This window comes from Semicossyphus pulcher, unplaced genomic scaffold (assembly GCF_022749685.1).
Source record: "Semicossyphus pulcher isolate SPU_LCO1_2020_fin unplaced genomic scaffold, fSemPul1.0.p SCAF_7, whole genome shotgun sequence".
Classification (NCBI taxonomy): Eukaryota; Metazoa; Chordata; class Actinopteri; order Labriformes; family Labridae; genus Semicossyphus; species Semicossyphus pulcher.
In genome coordinates, this window is record NW_027211748.1 from 8,328,234 (window position 1) to 8,343,041 (window position 14,808).

The 14,808-nt window shown below is 39.1% G+C and overlaps 1 protein-coding gene across 1 annotated transcript; it reads left to right on the forward strand.

Annotated features, from left to right (window-relative positions):
* The first annotated feature begins 677 nt into the window (after positions 1 to 677).
* metap1d (methionyl aminopeptidase type 1D (mitochondrial)) lies at positions 678 to 4,835 on the forward strand. Its single transcript, XM_069685062.1, has 8 exons — positions 678 to 1,601; positions 1,690 to 1,838; positions 2,337 to 2,379; positions 2,492 to 2,655; positions 2,735 to 2,832; positions 3,005 to 3,052; positions 3,138 to 3,216; positions 4,209 to 4,835. Exons 2-8 carry the CDS (start codon positions 1,696 to 1,698, stop codon positions 4,291 to 4,293), a joined length of 660 nt encoding a protein of 219 aa, XP_069541163.1. The 5' UTR covers positions 678 to 1,601; positions 1,690 to 1,695; the 3' UTR covers positions 4,294 to 4,835.
* The last annotated feature ends 9,973 nt before the right edge of the window (positions 4,836 to 14,808 follow it).

Consider the following 14,808-nt stretch of genomic DNA (forward strand, 5'->3'; position numbering starts at 1 on the left):
TGGAGAGGTTATTCAAATTATTGACCTCAATACTTACATACATGAGTAGGGAGAATTGGCAACAACATTAATTATCTGTGCATTTTTAGGCAGCAAAATTTGTTAGATATATGTTACAGACTGCTTAACATTTTCTTCACTTCTGGCAATGAAGCTGGTACAATTAAAAAAACAAAAACAGTTTAGAGTCTTCATGTTATACCTATAGACCTGATTAGTAGTTAACACATTTTGAATAACTTTATTAAGCTTTTTGTTTTTTTTATTTGTGTCTGTATTGGATAATCAATTACATGATCAGTGTTTTAAACCTTTAGGCGCCTAGTTGACCTCATTTAGTATTTGATGAGGTGCTCATTGGCCCAATAATCATGTAGGGACCACAAAGATACTACTGGGACTGACACCTTGCCCTGTCATCCAAATTCTACTCTTGTTGGTGGTAGCTTGTGCATGACAGTCAGTTGATATGGCTCCAACAACACACAGAATAAAGTAAAACTTTATGATTCTAAACTTAAAATATGCCTTTCTATCATCTTTCTGTCTACCATCTACTTTCCACCTTCTAGGACTGGGGTGCCTCCTACAGAGAGTTTGTTGTCTAACAAACACTGGTCCCTCCACAGCCCAACTGTGTCAGCAACATCGTCACTTCTTCTGGAGGAAGTGGAAAAGTTCTCACAATGTAGTTCGCCCAGCTACTGTTCGGCCTGCCTATGCTGTACCCAAGGTAAAGCACCTTTAATCACCATAATTCCCTTAGTCCCAAGATAGATTGGATAAAAGAAAGAGGTTCTACCTAATGAAGAGCTGTATTTTTTTATTTTCTTTGTTAATGCACATAATTATTATGTCAATAATTGTGCAGCACAGTGATGGAGATGCCTGCCTAAAATAACACCTGTATTACTTGAAGCAACAAAGGTGTCACTGGAGCCAAACCCAAGGGTGTTGTAGTTAGTTGTTGTAGGTTCCATGCAGCCTTTAATGACAGGGTTGGCAAGGCTGTCAAAAATGTCTCCAGTAACAGCCCCAGTGAAAATGCAGAGGGTGTAGGGATTTAAACCTAAACATACTTTCAAGTCAGATGGAGATCACTTTATGATGAGGAGATTAAAAACACAATCGGAATAATTGTATTTATTTCAAATCATGGTCCTCTGCACATTTAATCTCTAAATCAGAGGTCTCCAACCCTGCTCCTGGAGAGCTACCTTCCTGCTTGTTTTAGGTCTCTTCGTACTCTAACACTCCTGATTTGAGTGATCTGCTCGTTATCAACCAACTGAAGCGTCTCAGGGGATTGATAATGAGCAAAACATTCGATTCAGGTTGGAGACCCCTGCTCTAGATCATTTCTATAAAATAATAACTTTTTTTCATGGAATCTTGTGAAAACAATATAATCCACCCTTCCTATCCTGTCTTACTCTCCTCCCTGACTGTAGCACATTGTGCGACCCGACTATGTAGGCTCTGGACAGGTCCCCGAATGGCCAGACTACATAGAAATCAAAGGTCAAGAGCAGATCGAAGGCCTTGCCAGAGCATGTCAGCTAGCCAGACATGTACTACTACTAGCTGGACGCAGTCTGAAGGTCAGCAGTCAGTCACTACACACAATGTTGCTGTTTTTATGTAATTAAAACAAAATAAAACATAAAACTTATAATCTGTGGCTTCCAGGTTGGTATGACAACAGATGAAATAGACTTCATTGTGCACCAGGAGACAATCAAGCACAACGCCTACCCATCTCCTCTCAGATATGGAGGGTTCCCCAAATCAGTCTGTACGTCTGTGAACAATGTGGTCTGTCATGGAATACCTGACAGGTAAACGGGTAGGACATTCACTCACAATATTTGGGTCATGGATATCCGTAGTTTTCATGCCAGGGGCCACATGAAAAACAGCATTAGGCCCAGGTCATGCTATCATATTGCGTGAGCTATAAGCAAGGAAATTAAAAAAGTAGGGAGGGCTATTTAGCCGCCCAAATTTGCAACTAAAGAAGTGGCACCAAACTCCAATTCAACACTCGGTTGCATGAATGCCCAATCTTTTTTGTCTTTTAGTTTCCTTGGTTATGAGTATCTTGAGCTGTACAGTTAAATATCTGTACTAAGATGGTCTTATCACTAAAAATGTCACTCCTTATGGAAACAGTGATACTGCACCTCTATAATGTTTACTGTACACTTAAAAATGACAGACTATGCTGATGTCCAGTATTAAATATGTGTATGTATGTATATACAGTATGTTTATATGCTAAATCTAAGAGATTCTCTGCTTGCACCATTCATTTTTGATATGCCTCTGTGCTGCAGTCGGCAACTTCAAGATGGAGATATCATCAACATTGATGTCACTGTGAGTTGATGACTTAGCGCACACGCACACTAAACTAAGACATTACTGAGAATGTAATAGTCAGAGCAACACTGCTCCAGTCACTGATTTCTGCCTATTCCTGTGTATACAGGTGTATTTGGATGGTTACCATGGTGACACCTCAGAAACCTTCTTGATGGGACAAGTCGATGAGGTTGGGCAGCGATTAGTTGAAACGGCAAGGCGCTGCCGAGATGAGGCAATCGCTGCCTGCAAGCCGGGTGAACAGCTCTGTGTTATCGGAAACACTATCAGGTACTCACACATACACACAAAATACACACAATGATTTTAACTGCTTTGTCTAACTAATGTTTGTTTGTCCTGCTGACAGTGAAATAGCCCATGCCAGCGGCTTCGCAGTGTGTCCTTATTTCATTGGACATGGAATAGGCTCCTACTTTCATTGTCATCCTGAGATCTGGCACCACGGTGAGTCTGTGGTCAGATGATGGCGCTAACTTCCAGACTACACGTCTGCACATTCTTTCATTGTGCATATTATTTGTGTAAAGGTCATTGCAATGTAAATAAATTGGGGAAAGAGTATACAGAAACCAGGCCCATGATTCCTTAAGATCTTTTTTTATTGTATTTTTTTCAGCAAATGAAAATGACATGACAATGGATGAAGGCATGGCTTTCACAATAGGTGAGTCACCTTTTACAATATTTCTGTCCCCATTGAAATCCCACTGTGTACAAACGTGGGGCTGATGGTGTCTGTTAATTTGTAGAGCCCATACTGATGGAGGGGTCTGCAGAGTTTAGAATCCTGAAGGACAAGTGGACAGCCGTGTCCGCAGATGATCAAAGGTATGCAATGGATGACCTAAACCTTCTTGGCTGTGTGTAGCTTTTATGCTAGTAAAACACATTTTCCAGTGTAAATAGTTTCTGAACGTGTAAAATACATATGTAACAGCCCATAAAATGAGAAATTGTTGTTTTTCCATCACTACTTGTGTGTGGACTTGTACCAGCTGAGATCCAACGTTTGGATTAGGCAACTTTCTAAGTGCAGGTCGGCCTAATTTTGAACTTTGGAGAGAGCCACACTAGATGTTTTCCCCTGCTAATAGTCTTAAGATAAGCTAATCAATCAATCAATCAATCAATCAAGTTTTATTTGTATAGCGCCAAATCATAACCAGAGTTATCTCGAGACACTTTACAGAAAGAGCAGGTCTAGACAGACTCTTTGTTATGTTATTTAAAGAGAGGCCCAACATGAATCCACCATGAGTAGCACTTAGCAACATTCGGCACATTGGTGAGGAAAAACTTCCTTTTAACAGGCAGAAACCTCGAGCAGAACCAGACTCGTGTTGAACAGCCGTCTGCCTCGACTGGATGGGCCGAAAATGGGATAGAAGGAGATGCAGGATGGAGACAGGCAAAGAGAGCAACAACAACATATGTCCTTGTTACATGAACAACAACAGACACATACTTATGGTTACAATGCCAATAATAGTGGTAGACTAGGGTGAAGATTAGCAAAATAAATAAATAAATAAATTAGCGAGAGAAGCAGAGTAATGATAAAGGCTGAGGTAATCGTAATTGTAACAGTTGAAGTCAACAGGTCTACTATTAGCATTAGCAGCAACAATAATGATACTATGGGGAAGGCTGATGTTAGTAGTTGTTGCAGTCGAGCAGGTCCACAGCAGCAGGTGGTCTGCAGCAACGATCCCCAGGAACCTTCAGCTAATCTCCTAGCTCTGGTTCCAAACTTAGACACAGAGAGGAGAAAAAACAGTTTCCTGTAGAATCTGAAACATGTGCAATGTGTTTTCATGCAGGTCGGCTCAGTTTGAACACACAGTGGTCATCACATTCGACGGAGTGGAGATCCTCACTAAACTACCAGAAGAAAGCAACCTGTGACCTGAAGGAATCCAACATGGACTGTTGGAAATCTCTACTACCTTTGGTGATAACAAAATGGTGCTGCAAGAACTTCAAGGACATGAGCGTGCTCTTTCTACCCTTTAAAGTGTCTAAAAAACATTAAATTCCTTTACTTATTTTATACCTATCTGTTAGTGGGATTATTACACATACAGCATCTGTTTAGCATCATTTAGTTGGACTCCCTTGACTGGAGGGAAAAGTGGCTGCTGGTGCCGCATATTACTGAAGTTCAGATTTAGGAGTGTTATAATGTCCATGTGAGATTCTAATGCTCTCCTGAATGTGGTCATTTTTGCAAGTACCTCAGCAGCATCAGCAGCCTCTTATTTATTTTTAGATTCAGATTTAAGCAGTTCTGTATGTCAGATAGTTGTTTCCATTAGTCCCATGACAGTTACAGTGAAGAGGAGGGAGTAAGACAAGAAGAGCCTTGACAGGGATTTCAGACCTGCCACAAACCAAACACTGTACAATTGTTTGTTTTATTTATTAAAATCACAAAACTTTTCAATGTATTTAATGGTTCAGTTGTTTTACCTCACTATGCTCACTTACTAAACACCTTGTCTACACTCCAAGGTATCTAACTGTGTTATAGAAAAATCAAACACTTTTTAAAACTTGCTAGCTTTGGTGTTAAATCAATCAAATTGATAATGTTAGTCTAAATTATACCGCAATCGTCCTTAACAATATATATATACAGTATATATTAATTGAAGTTTAAAAGTAGCATAGTGCATAGTAATGAAAATATTGCACAGTAGTGTAAATTTCACATGTCTGTATGGTACAGCCATCGAACAAAGTTGAGCTGCTCCAAGGTCTGAAAAACATATTTTTTGCATCTTTCGGTAATGTTAACCAGTCGTCACATTCTGCAAATTAAAGACCTAAATAAGAATATTTTATTAGGACATTGGGAGAAATGTTGTATACAACCTATAAATAGTAGAACCAGTGAAAAACATTTTTGCAGTGGTTTCATATTGTGTCTGAAGCTGTATAGTTATATATAGCCAGTAGATGGCAGCACACACTGTAATAAGTTGCACTTTAAGCATTTTGAAGTCACAGCCCTCACACTCTCCTTCTCTTCACTCCTGAGAGAAACAACGCACAAAATCTGTCGCTCTCACATTAGTTTGTGGCCAAAGCCCTACATCATAGTATGTTTCAGTCCCTTTCTTTATTATAGTCGACATACTGTTTTAATAATATACACCGTCAAAAATAAACTTGTTTGTTTGTCAGCTGCACAACATTACAAAAGTTTTATAGTATCACTACTTTCTCAGTAGGATCGATTGAACATGAAGAACATCTTAAAAAACTAGAGGACAAAATGCTCCTTGGGGGTTGTAAATTCCAGGCATAGCAACATCAGTTCCTCTCCACTGTCTTTACCTTTGTTTATCTGCAGGTGGATTTAATAAAGAAAACGGATCAAATATCAAGAAAGGCCTTTTCTCTCCTTACCTCACCTCTCCACTTTTGTACTTTTTAAAGGAACACATTGCGCCAAACCTCTAATACTTATAACTATAATAAAGCACACATTACAGATTTTTTTAATTGAATAGAAGTTGGATTACAGTGTGCGGTATGTCGATGATTAAAAGCTTCTCATACAACCTTGTTGTCCATAATATCGTATGTCTTATTTGAGGTATTTTGTCATGACACCTCTTTATGGAGCTGTGACTGAAGAGAGTATTGTGACATAAAGATGCATCAGAGACATAAAAACACATAGGAGAAGATATTGGAGTCCAGCCCACTGGGTGTGTTTTAACTTCCTGCCAACGTACTTGTGCATGTGTGTATGTGAGTGTTTCAGTACTCATGCCAGTGCCAGTTTGTGGGTGGAGCAGGAAGGATTAGGCAAATAAAGGTGGGTCAAGCCAGGAAATGATTCACATATTATCATCTTATTTGATGCAAGATGAGTCATGATAAGGATTACATTTAAATTTATTCAGCCTCTGTTAAAGAAAAAGATTCAGAATGAAAACAGTATACAAAAACCTTGAATGTTGAACTAAAGTGCACTTTCTTTACTGGAGTGAACAGCAGGCCTACTCCCTATTTGTTTATGCGTGTGTTTTGCATAAATAGTGTGAGCTTCCTGTGAATCAGAACAGGGGTTGTGTAAATATTTCTTAATGGCCTCTATCAGCAGATGATTCATTGAAATCAAAACATCTGAAAAATCTCAGAAGATATACGAGGTTTGAAAGAAAGAATGAGAGAAAATGAAGGCAAAGAGCAGATGGTGGATATTAGGGGGAGTAGCAGTGGGTAAGAGGGGAGGATTCAGGGAGGTGCAGGGAGTGGCAGGGTGAGGCGTTTTGGATTGTGGTCATGAATTCTCCTGTCTCTCATTCTTCTCCTGCGTGTTGGGACTCATTCCTGCCCTCTCCTCTCGCTCTGCAGTTCTCCTGTGGATCCTCGTGAGTTTATGTTAAGGATCCTCTCTGGTGTTCAGAAACGATTTAAAAAATCTGGTGTGCCACCGTTGATCAAGATTGATACTCTGTGAATAACGTTCTTGTTGTTGGCTGTTGGGCGGCTGAAGGACTTTTCTAGTGATGTTTGGTGATAAAAAGTATTGGGGTTTTTTTTGCTGTGAGTGCCCCCATTAGGCCATCTATGAAGTAATCTAGACTGATATTGATATTAGCAACAATATACAGTATGTAAGGGATAATGTGTAGAGAGCCGCATCCCTGGCACTGGTCTGTTCTTCATAACAACGGTCTGTTATTGAGAAATAGCAGACCTCGGAAACCCATAATTAGCACATCAGAATCATATATTTATCACAGCCGTGTAATAATATCTGTTAAATAACTTTTTATTGTCCCTGACTTAAACATAAAAAACACAAATACATTGGCATACAGATTCAGGTACAAAAACATGGTAAACCAGTAAATACATGAATACATCAATTGACAACAGGAAAACTACACTATATGAAATCACCATTTTTTCTATTGGTGAATTAACATGACAATAAACAAGATAGTGACATTGAATAGAAGAAAAAAGACATAAATACAAAAAATAACAAACAATAGCATAGAGAGGTTACAACAGCGTATGTGTTGATATCATAACAGTCCGGGAATAGAAATTAGGTTGGCTCAGGTATGATGTGTGGTGTATATGTGTGTGTTTGGATGTTTGGATGAGAGGTTGAGTCCATGTTGAGGATCCTGGACAGGTGGAGGTATGGCATGTGTGGCAGAAAAAAAATAAAAATAAAAAATCACCATTGAAACAGCCACCAGAGGTAAATGAGAGATGGTAGATGTATGCTTGGAAGAAAACATGTTTCCTATGTATAGACCCAAAAAAATGTATCATCATGATTTTGCCTCATGTCATCCCCCGCCCTGCCCTCCCCATATTTCCTGTCGCTCTTCAGCTGTCCTATAAAAAATGTTGTTCTTCCTATGATAAAAACTTCCTGTTACAAAAAAAAAATCCATCAGTACCACCGAATCAACTTTGTTGTCTCAGAGTAACAATTTTTAAACATCCTCTTTTTAAAAAAAAATAATTTCACAAAAAAGGGTGAAACTTTCTGTGAAGGCAAAAGTTTCTAATATAAAAAGAGATAATTAAGCATGCCGTGTCAGAGTTGAAATTGTTCAGCAAACTGGATGCTTTATTTTCTGATTTGGCCTCGATACAATGTAGGATCTCATATCCATTTCTTTCAATATCAGCTGGTATAGGTCTTCACCTCCTCCAAATGTTCATGGGAGTTTCATGTGTGAGGACACCTTGTTGTGTCTCTCCCTAGTCCTTACATTCCAGGTGTACATACCTACATCTATGTATGTGTGTGAGACAGAGACTGTGACTTATCACACTTACTTGGGATCTCACCAAGGAGCACTGCAGGAATTCCTGGTTTCCTGGGTGACCTGTGAATTTGTGGCATGAACAAAGTGACGAATCATTTTCAGACCTGTGGAGGCAGATTTCTCAGACACACACATGCTCAGATGGCATGTACTGAACTTGATTAACCCTTTGTGTAAGGTCTTAGTCAAACTACCTGGAGGCATACAATAACATCTGAGTTTATACCTTTGAATCAGGGCCTTTGCCAGGACATGTAGCAACAAGCGGTCATTTCTACAGTGAAGGTGTTTCTTTATCACCAGGAAAGGTTAAATGAGGGAAACACACCTTTTTTCATTTAATAGAGAGCGAAAACATCGTCTGAACTCAGCTTGGAGGTGGTGAATTCATTGTCATGCCTTTCCCCTTTGAGCACAAAAACAGCTGTTGCTATCTGTGACCTAAATGCTTATTTGACCTTAATGCTAATAACAGCAAGCTGATGTTAGCACGTGTAATGTCAACTATCTTCACTATCTTTGTTATTTAAACTAAATGCTAATATCATCATCCTAACATGCTCACAATTACAATGATATAATGCTAGCATGTATAATGTTTACTATGTTCACCATCTTCAAGCTTTGAGCTAAGTGTTAACTTAAGTATACTAACATGCTTACAATGATAACGCTAATATGTTGATGTTGGCATGGATAATGTTAACCATGTTCACCATCTTTAAGTTTTGTGCTAAACGTTAACTTAAGTATGCTAACATGCTTACAATGATAATGCTAATATGTTGATGTTGGCATGTATAATGTTAACCATGTTCACCAGCTTTGAGCTAAATGTTAATTTAAGTAAGCTTACAAGCACACAATGACAATGCAATCATGATGATGTTAGCATGAATAATATTTACTATAATCATCATCTAAATGCTATTTTCAGAGTGCTAACATGCTTACACTGACAGCACTATCATGCAGATGTTAGCATGAATAATGTTAAACACGTTCAGCATCTTTAAGCTGTAAGCTAAATGCTTATTTAAGCATTACAATACGAACATGCTGAGGTTTATCAGCAGACCATAATTGCTATCCCTAGAGCCATACCTAAAAATTACTTGAGTATCATACACTATGAGGAAAGGTTTGAGACAATTTAATATCAAGAATCACTTTGAACAGACGACAACGATTAACGGAATAAATGAATGAGGCTAATCACATTCATATGATGGCTGTTTTGGTGTCAAATGAGACCATATAGAGTAGATGTGTCACAAGCATAGACTGTATAAATAAGGTCACAAGTTACATTTAATCTAGAGGAATGCATGTGCGGTGTACGCGGCAGAAGAAGACAGTTGTAAACTTGAGTCACCAGGCTAACACAGGGAGGGTCCCTTCTTGATTGACACTTACAAGGTGGAAAACTTTCTCTTTTAACCTCTTGACTTTTTAATAGCGAAGAATGCTTTTTGTCCTTTTTAACACACTGGAATATTTTTGGGGGAGTGATCTGGTGCTCCCAGACCAGAGATAAGAAACACAAGCTATCCAGGATTCCTGGTGTGAAGTTTTGAAGATGTATCTCTTTGGCTTGTGTTTCTCTTTGTTTCTTTTGACACATTTCCTGTGTCTGTGCAGCTCTGAAAGGCTTCTGATGAATGTAAACTGTGTTCATCATCTGTTGTCTTCTGAGATTAACACACACACACACACACGTAAACACAAACACCAGGGAGATCACTGCCCACCACAATGTCTGCTCTCAATGTTTGGACCAGAGAAAAACCGGTTATACAGCTTAGTGCAATAACCTTTCAGCTCAGTGTGTGTGTGTGTGTGTGTGTGTGTGTGTGTACAGGCCTCACATGGAGGTGCGAAGACATTTGATTAAATAAGATGAAAGAAGGACGAGTGTTTGATTTCTAGTTTCCTGAGAAAAATTCCCCTCATTTTCTTTTAGCACCCAACTTCTCATTTAGTTTTCCTGCTTTTACTGCACTCCTTCCTACAGACCATACATATTTTCTGATCTCTGTGTGTGTGTGTGTGTGTGTGCATTTGGGCATTATATACGTGTATAGTGCAGTGGACAAAAACAGCGGGTAGGAAGTTCTCTTTTCAAACAATCCTTGTTTGCAGGCCCCACCACAATAAGTGTCTTAAAAACAGATCAGAATTTATGTGTGTGTCTCTGGTTGCTAAAGCATTGCTAAAGCATGCTAAAACATTAATCATGGCTCAAACTTCTTTGTTTTGTTTTCAGCTTGGAGTTATCAACAATTTGGATGAAATAGTCACGAGTATATTGTGTGTGCATCGGTGTGTGTGTGGTTTGTGTGTAAGTATAGTTGATTATAGATATTGTAATAGGATTTTGTTTGCTTTTAATTTTATTTAAAAAAGTTGCATATTTTAGCAGATGAAGGGCCTGTGTCCACTAACTGCGTTTTTTGTGCTGGCAGCGCCCACAACCTCAATTTCAGAGCGCTTCTCACTTGTGCTTACTGTTGCTAGGTTACGAAAGTTGTCTGGCCGCACTTCCACTTTGTTAAGGATTTTTGGAATAAAAGAACTGTTATCACCTCTAAGTCAATAAAACCTTCTGTGAAATTGTTTTATTTTGCCATGTGTGTCATTGTAATGTAGGCCCCTCCTTGTTTTATTTTCCTGCTACACCCCCACAGTACAGTAACATTATTTAACTGAGTCACTTTACAGGAGTAATTTGGATTTTACTGTCTTTGTAAAAGAGTGGAGAGAGTGATATATTTACTCTGGCTGTATTTCCCAGCCAGCTCAGGAAGTGTGCCCACAACTTTGTTATTACTGCCTAGTAAGCACTTTACTCTGTGAAGAATCTATCGTAAAACATACAGTTTTGCTGTTGTCCAAAAAGACAACAAGGTTATGTAGTGCGATTTGTAGTGTGAATTGAGTGTTGCAGATATTTTATTTGTTTTGTTCATGCGTGGAACAGGCCTAAAGGTAGATTTAAGGGTTAAAGACACAAAATTCAACTTTAATCTTTTTATAGGAGGTAAAGGAAAAGTAATAAAACAATACAGTAAATCTAACTTTACTGGAATCAGACATGTTACCACTTGAAGACAGTGAGGGAAATGTTTTATGAGCTGAGACAAGCGTCGGCTTCCTACCTGAATGTTTCCAGTGAAAAAAAAAAAAACTTTTCACACTTCCTCCCTCAGGTTGGCTAACATCTTTTTGAAGCACACCTGGACCCTCAGACTTCGGGTCCCCTCCCATGACTACCACAATCTCATATTACATCCGCTGGCTGGGGCTGGGACAAGCACACACACACGCACACACACGCACAGAGCTTTTATTCGGTTGGTAAAGGTACAAAGGGGGTTTGCAATTGTCCCGAGGGTGTTACAGCCCTGCTGGACATGAGTAGACATCAATTACTGCTGTAATCAATACACTCATCAACGAGGGTAAAGGATCTATTACAGCCTGCACTGTGTGTGTGTACGTGTCTTTATGTTTCAGCCATGGGTATAAGAAATAGGATCAATACTGTGAATGAGAGATCCCACATCAGGGAATGTAAATAAGTCATTTGTCCCCACAATGTCACTTAAATGCTAACTGATAGCTTTGTTTTCTTTCTGCTCTTATGTTCATGTTAGCAACATCCTATGAGCTAAGAACCCTGAACCTCATAACCAAAATCTTATGGTTATTAGACTGTCATTAATGACAGACTCTAACTTGTTATGTTTTGTCCTGATCATCTTGCCGACATAAATTTGAACAATCATAACCCTTTGTCTCGTTCTGTCACAACCAATTAGATTAGCTTAGTTTAGCTAGCATAAAAATTGCAAACAGAACACAATTAAACTGATTCTATTGAATTAGTTTGATCCGTAAAAAAATACATGGTATTGATGAAGGGATTAAATAATTAAAGAGCTTTAGAGGTTTTGTTATGCGACTATTTTTAGGTTAGCTGTTGAAGCTAAGCTAACGCTCCTGCCATAGCTTCATATTTAAGATTTGCATCAATATTTTCATCTAACACTTGGGGAACAAAAGCAAATTAGTGTATTCCTCGAAAATGTCAATTGATTAAATGATGATTAAGCTGTTAACTTTATCTTTGGACAGAGCCAGGCTAGCTGTTTCCCCTTGTTTCCAGTCTCTACGCTAAGCTAACTTCCTGCTGGCTGTTGCTTCTTATTTACATACAGACAAGAGAGTGGCCTCATTTTTTTCAGCCAATGTTGGTGAAGAAAGCAAATAAGAGTATTTCCCCCCTTATGGTGAGCTATTCATTTAAAGAATGCTACTGAACAGCATGTAAACTCACACCCAACGGGCCTGCTGTTACTTGAGAAGACCTGGATCTGCTCCCATTAATCTTCTGTCCGTCCTGTTTTTTAATGTATTTTGGGTTTTCAGCTGACAGATGTTTCACCAACTTCACTGCTCTGAATCTAAATCAGTTCACATCAAATGTGCTCAGAGAAAGTGCATTCATGTGTGGCAGTTGTAAAAGATTCAGGGTTTGGAGTTCAATGTCGATTGTGTAACTGAATCTGCCTGTGTGCGTGTGTGTGCATTTATTAGTATCCCAAGGCTATGTGTTTCTACAGTGTCATAAAGACACACACCCTAGCACTCAGCTCATTGCGCCACACCCTCAGGTGAGTGTGCGTGTGTTTTCCCTCAGAGCTTCAAGAACAAACACAGGGCTGTGGCTCGGGCGAGTCCAGGCGCTGAATTTTCAACGTGTGTGTGTGTGTGTCAGAGAACATTGCTTTCACTGTCATTCCTCTTCTTTAGCACCCAGGGCAAGGTTTTTGCGCCTCTGCTGTCGTAAAACTGAACACGGTGTTCGAAAAACACGTACTCATGACTCAATTCTTCATTCTGAGTAGAGATAATTGAAATATTATGCAGTGTGTGCAAGAATAAATGATTCATTTCAATTCATTTTGTTGTGAAATTTTGTTAAAGATTGGGTAGAAGCTCTCTCAAAGAAGGGGACTTATCAAAGCCAATATGTATGTGACTCATAACTAATCTTAGTTATGTGCCATTTAGTGCTTCCTGGTCAGAGTTAACAGAAATAAATCATTAATAAAGTGATCAGGAAACCAATTTAGAGACGTGTATCTGACTGTTCTTTGATCTTTTAAGTGTTCTCTAGCATCCTATCAATATTTACTTTCACTCTGTTTATTAAGAGAACTGTTACTTTTGTTATTTGCAGTTGTCTGTTCTGCTATGAAGGATTTTGTGTGCCTTTATCATTAAATCTTGACTGAATGTCAAAAGATCGATGTTAAGCTGTAGCTGCAGTGGCCTGTCAGTCTGTTAAAGATGTGTGACCTTTATTTCCCTAGAGGAAAGTAGAGGGGAAGAAGAAAAGGAAGGGATAATCATATTGACAGGCTGTGGTGTTTGTGGTGTTGAGGTTAGAGGATTGAAAAAATAACTTTTAAGGAAATAGTTGGCTGAATGAGAGCAGGTGAGGCTGAAGAGGTGAATTCAAGGGTTTGAAGGAGAGCTGGTGTCAGAAAGAGGAAGTATGATATGTTGAGTAATTAATCATTTGTGCAGGGAAGTTTAAATCCACAAGCCAAGGACGAGCTAAGATAACTCACCTTAACACTCTGCTGTTCTTATCAGCGATAAGACTCATTCCTGTTTCTGACCTTCTGCAGAAAGAACCATAAATCACTTATGATTATGCCGCTGCTCCTACCTGGAACTGGAACAAACACCAGCCTTAACTTTACAGGAAAAACAACAACACAGTACAAAATTAGAATCAACAGGCAGACGGTCACATGATTTAAGGATTCCCCGACTTCACAGAAGGAGATCTTTTTTCTAGATGAAGTTATCAAGACATCTAAAAGACATGTGACCGACCTTGAAAAAGAAGGAAGCTTTGAAACTCTTAAATAAGCCTGATCTGGTGCAAATCAAATGCACCTATTTTCCATCTTTACAAAGAATAAACTCTGAATGACTCAAAGCTGATCCACAGTGAAGTTCATTAAGACCTGTATAGTAACCACATTCTTCCCCTGCCCTTTCCCTCTCTGCCCTCCCCTCTTCCACCATTATTTGTGCCTTTTCTACTGTATGTGGGCAGCTTCTTTTTACCCCTCTCCCTCTCTGTCTGCCCTCTTTCTCTATGCGCAGACAGACAAAGCCTGCGTTGTCTGCTGAAAGGCTATGCTGCGAGGACAGTCTTTGGGGTCAGCGTCTCATGGAATGCCTTGAAAATCATCTAGTGAGGCAGTGTGTCAATGTACGGGTCTGTGGTACCCAGTCTCTACTCTGCTGGCTGCTTCTGGCACTGTGACTCATCTCATGAGTCATTACAGAACACAGACACTGTGCTGATATAGCATGTAAGGATCTGAGGGACAATGCCAAAGGGAGTGTTATTCTAAACTAATTTCTAGCTTTGGATTTCTCAGTTTATAAATGCTAGGGACTGTATTGCAAACAGACTGCTGTATGTCTCAAAATCAAGTCTTTGTTTATGTTTCTCTGTTCTACTTTTTCATCCTCGTCAGATCCTTGATTGTTGTTTGTTTTTATTGTTTCTCTATTTATTAGA

Coding starts and splice junctions, on each gene's coding strand:
- metap1d (XM_069685062.1), top strand. CDS start 1,696: ATGACAACAGATGAAATAGACTTCATTGTGCACCAGGAGACAATCAAG. Junction 2,833..3,004: donor TCCTGAGATCTGGCACCACG/GTGAGTCTGTGG, acceptor TATTTTTTTCAG/CAAATGAAAATGACATGACA. Junction 3,217..4,208: donor GTGTCCGCAGATGATCAAAG/GTATGCAATGGA, acceptor GTTTTCATGCAG/GTCGGCTCAGTTTGAACACA.